The sequence below is a fragment of the Belonocnema kinseyi genome, chromosome 10 (assembly GCF_010883055.1).
Source record: "Belonocnema kinseyi isolate 2016_QV_RU_SX_M_011 chromosome 10, B_treatae_v1, whole genome shotgun sequence".
Lineage (NCBI taxonomy): Eukaryota > Metazoa > Arthropoda > Insecta > Hymenoptera > Cynipidae > Belonocnema > Belonocnema kinseyi.
This window is the reverse complement of record NC_046666.1, coordinates 82,025,473-82,027,078: the sequence shown is the minus strand read 5'-3', so window position 1 is coordinate 82,027,078 and position 1,606 is coordinate 82,025,473. Positions and strand designations below refer to the sequence as shown.

The window sequence follows — 1,606 nt, the reverse complement described above, 5'->3', positions numbered from 1 at the left end:
ACTTTAATACATTTCCCAAAGTTTCAGCTCGATATTTTATTTACAAAAAAAGTTCTTAGGTTCAAAAAAACATTCAGTGAATCGAAAAAGTGAGGTTGGTAATATAGGTATTTAGCTGTGTCACATGCCCTTAATTTACTTTTTATCGAAAAAAGTCATTAGGATAAATTGTTTTTCATTCTGACTAGTACGAACAGCGATACATAACTTTATAAAATCTTTTTAAAAATATTGAAAAATACCTATCTTTTTGAATTTTTATTCAAAATGACTGATTGACGAGCTCGATTTTCTTTTTTTACCTGAAATAGTGTGCCAAAGCTCGGTTTGATCCTTTCATTTTTTCGAGAGTTATAGTATTTATAGACGGACGGACAGACAGACATACAGGCGCCATCGCCAAAACTTCATTTTCGGCTTCAGGTAAAATTTCAGTCAATTCTAATACTTTCTCAATCATAAAATACTACACAAATAAGTTTTGTTATTAATCATTTGTTTATATTATTTGATATAGATATATATTTTTATTGATATAATTTTTCTTTTAGCATTTTTTTTATAAGACTTGATATTTTGGTATATTTTTAATATTTTGAGCCAAGCGACGTGAGATACGGAAAAAAATTTTAAAGATGAATTGCATCTTTGAAAAAGTGATACAAAATTTGTTTTAATAATATTGATCGTACTTTTTAATTTTGGTTTTATTTATTAAAAAAAAAAGTTATTGAACCAAAAGACACAAAATACGAGAAAAATTGTGAATAAGCAATTAAAGATTTTTTTATTTTTTTTATTACACCATTAAGCCATTTCCCTTTCGGGTTAGGCGTGACTCACTCATTAGGGGAAAGGAGTAGTGTGTGGAAGGGATAGAGATTTTTCAGATTGATCCCATAGACATATAAAGTCTAGACCAACAGTCTCTTTGATCCGCCGACGCTCCTGTTTAGAGAGAGAGAGAGAGAACGAGTCGAGCGAGGAGTGCCGTCTCTTTCTAACACGGGTCACGTTCGTTAATTCGACTCATTTATCCACTCAAAATATTTGGTGCATTTTGTTTCAATAGAAAAAAAATTATCCATAAAAAATGGGGTGGCCCTATAAATATGGGACACACTGTATACGGTAGCGAGACATAGACTTATCAAGAAAAAGATAAAAGGAAAAGTTTGCGAGGCGGCGGCGACTATTTTTCGTTTGTCACGATCTGAGAGCTTTGGCCGTGGTCCACGTTTCTTCTTCACTATTTGATTACTTCTATTCTTTATATACAGGTAAATAACATTTCTAGATCGGTTTATAAGCTTCGCTATTTCACGTTGTGATTTCCCACATTTTTCATACGCATCAATTGACGCCTTTTCTTCTGCAGACAATGCTTTCCCTCTTCCCATATTTGTTTTGTTACCTCGAATATTATTAACGCACAAGCACAATTTAACTTGCCAAAAATGCATTCAGAAGCCTATTTATACCAGGAGTATACATATGTGCATGGCAGGTAAAGCGAGAAAAACCCGGGAACTCCCGCTACTTACGGGGATCCCCGCAATAAAAATAGGAGAAATATTTATTTCGAACATATTGTGCGAATATACAC

The 1,606-nt window shown here is 32.9% G+C and overlaps 1 protein-coding gene across 1 annotated transcript in view; it reads right to left on the bottom strand.

The window, feature by feature from the left end:
• LOC117181228 overlaps positions 1–1,606 on the bottom strand; it is a 37,646-nt gene that overhangs the window by 16,549 nt on the left and 19,491 nt on the right. The window contains exon 2 of the mRNA XM_033373792.1: positions 389–466. Coding sequence (XP_033229683.1) covers positions 389–466 — 78 coding nt within the window. The remainder of the gene's footprint in view (positions 1–388; positions 467–1,606) is intronic.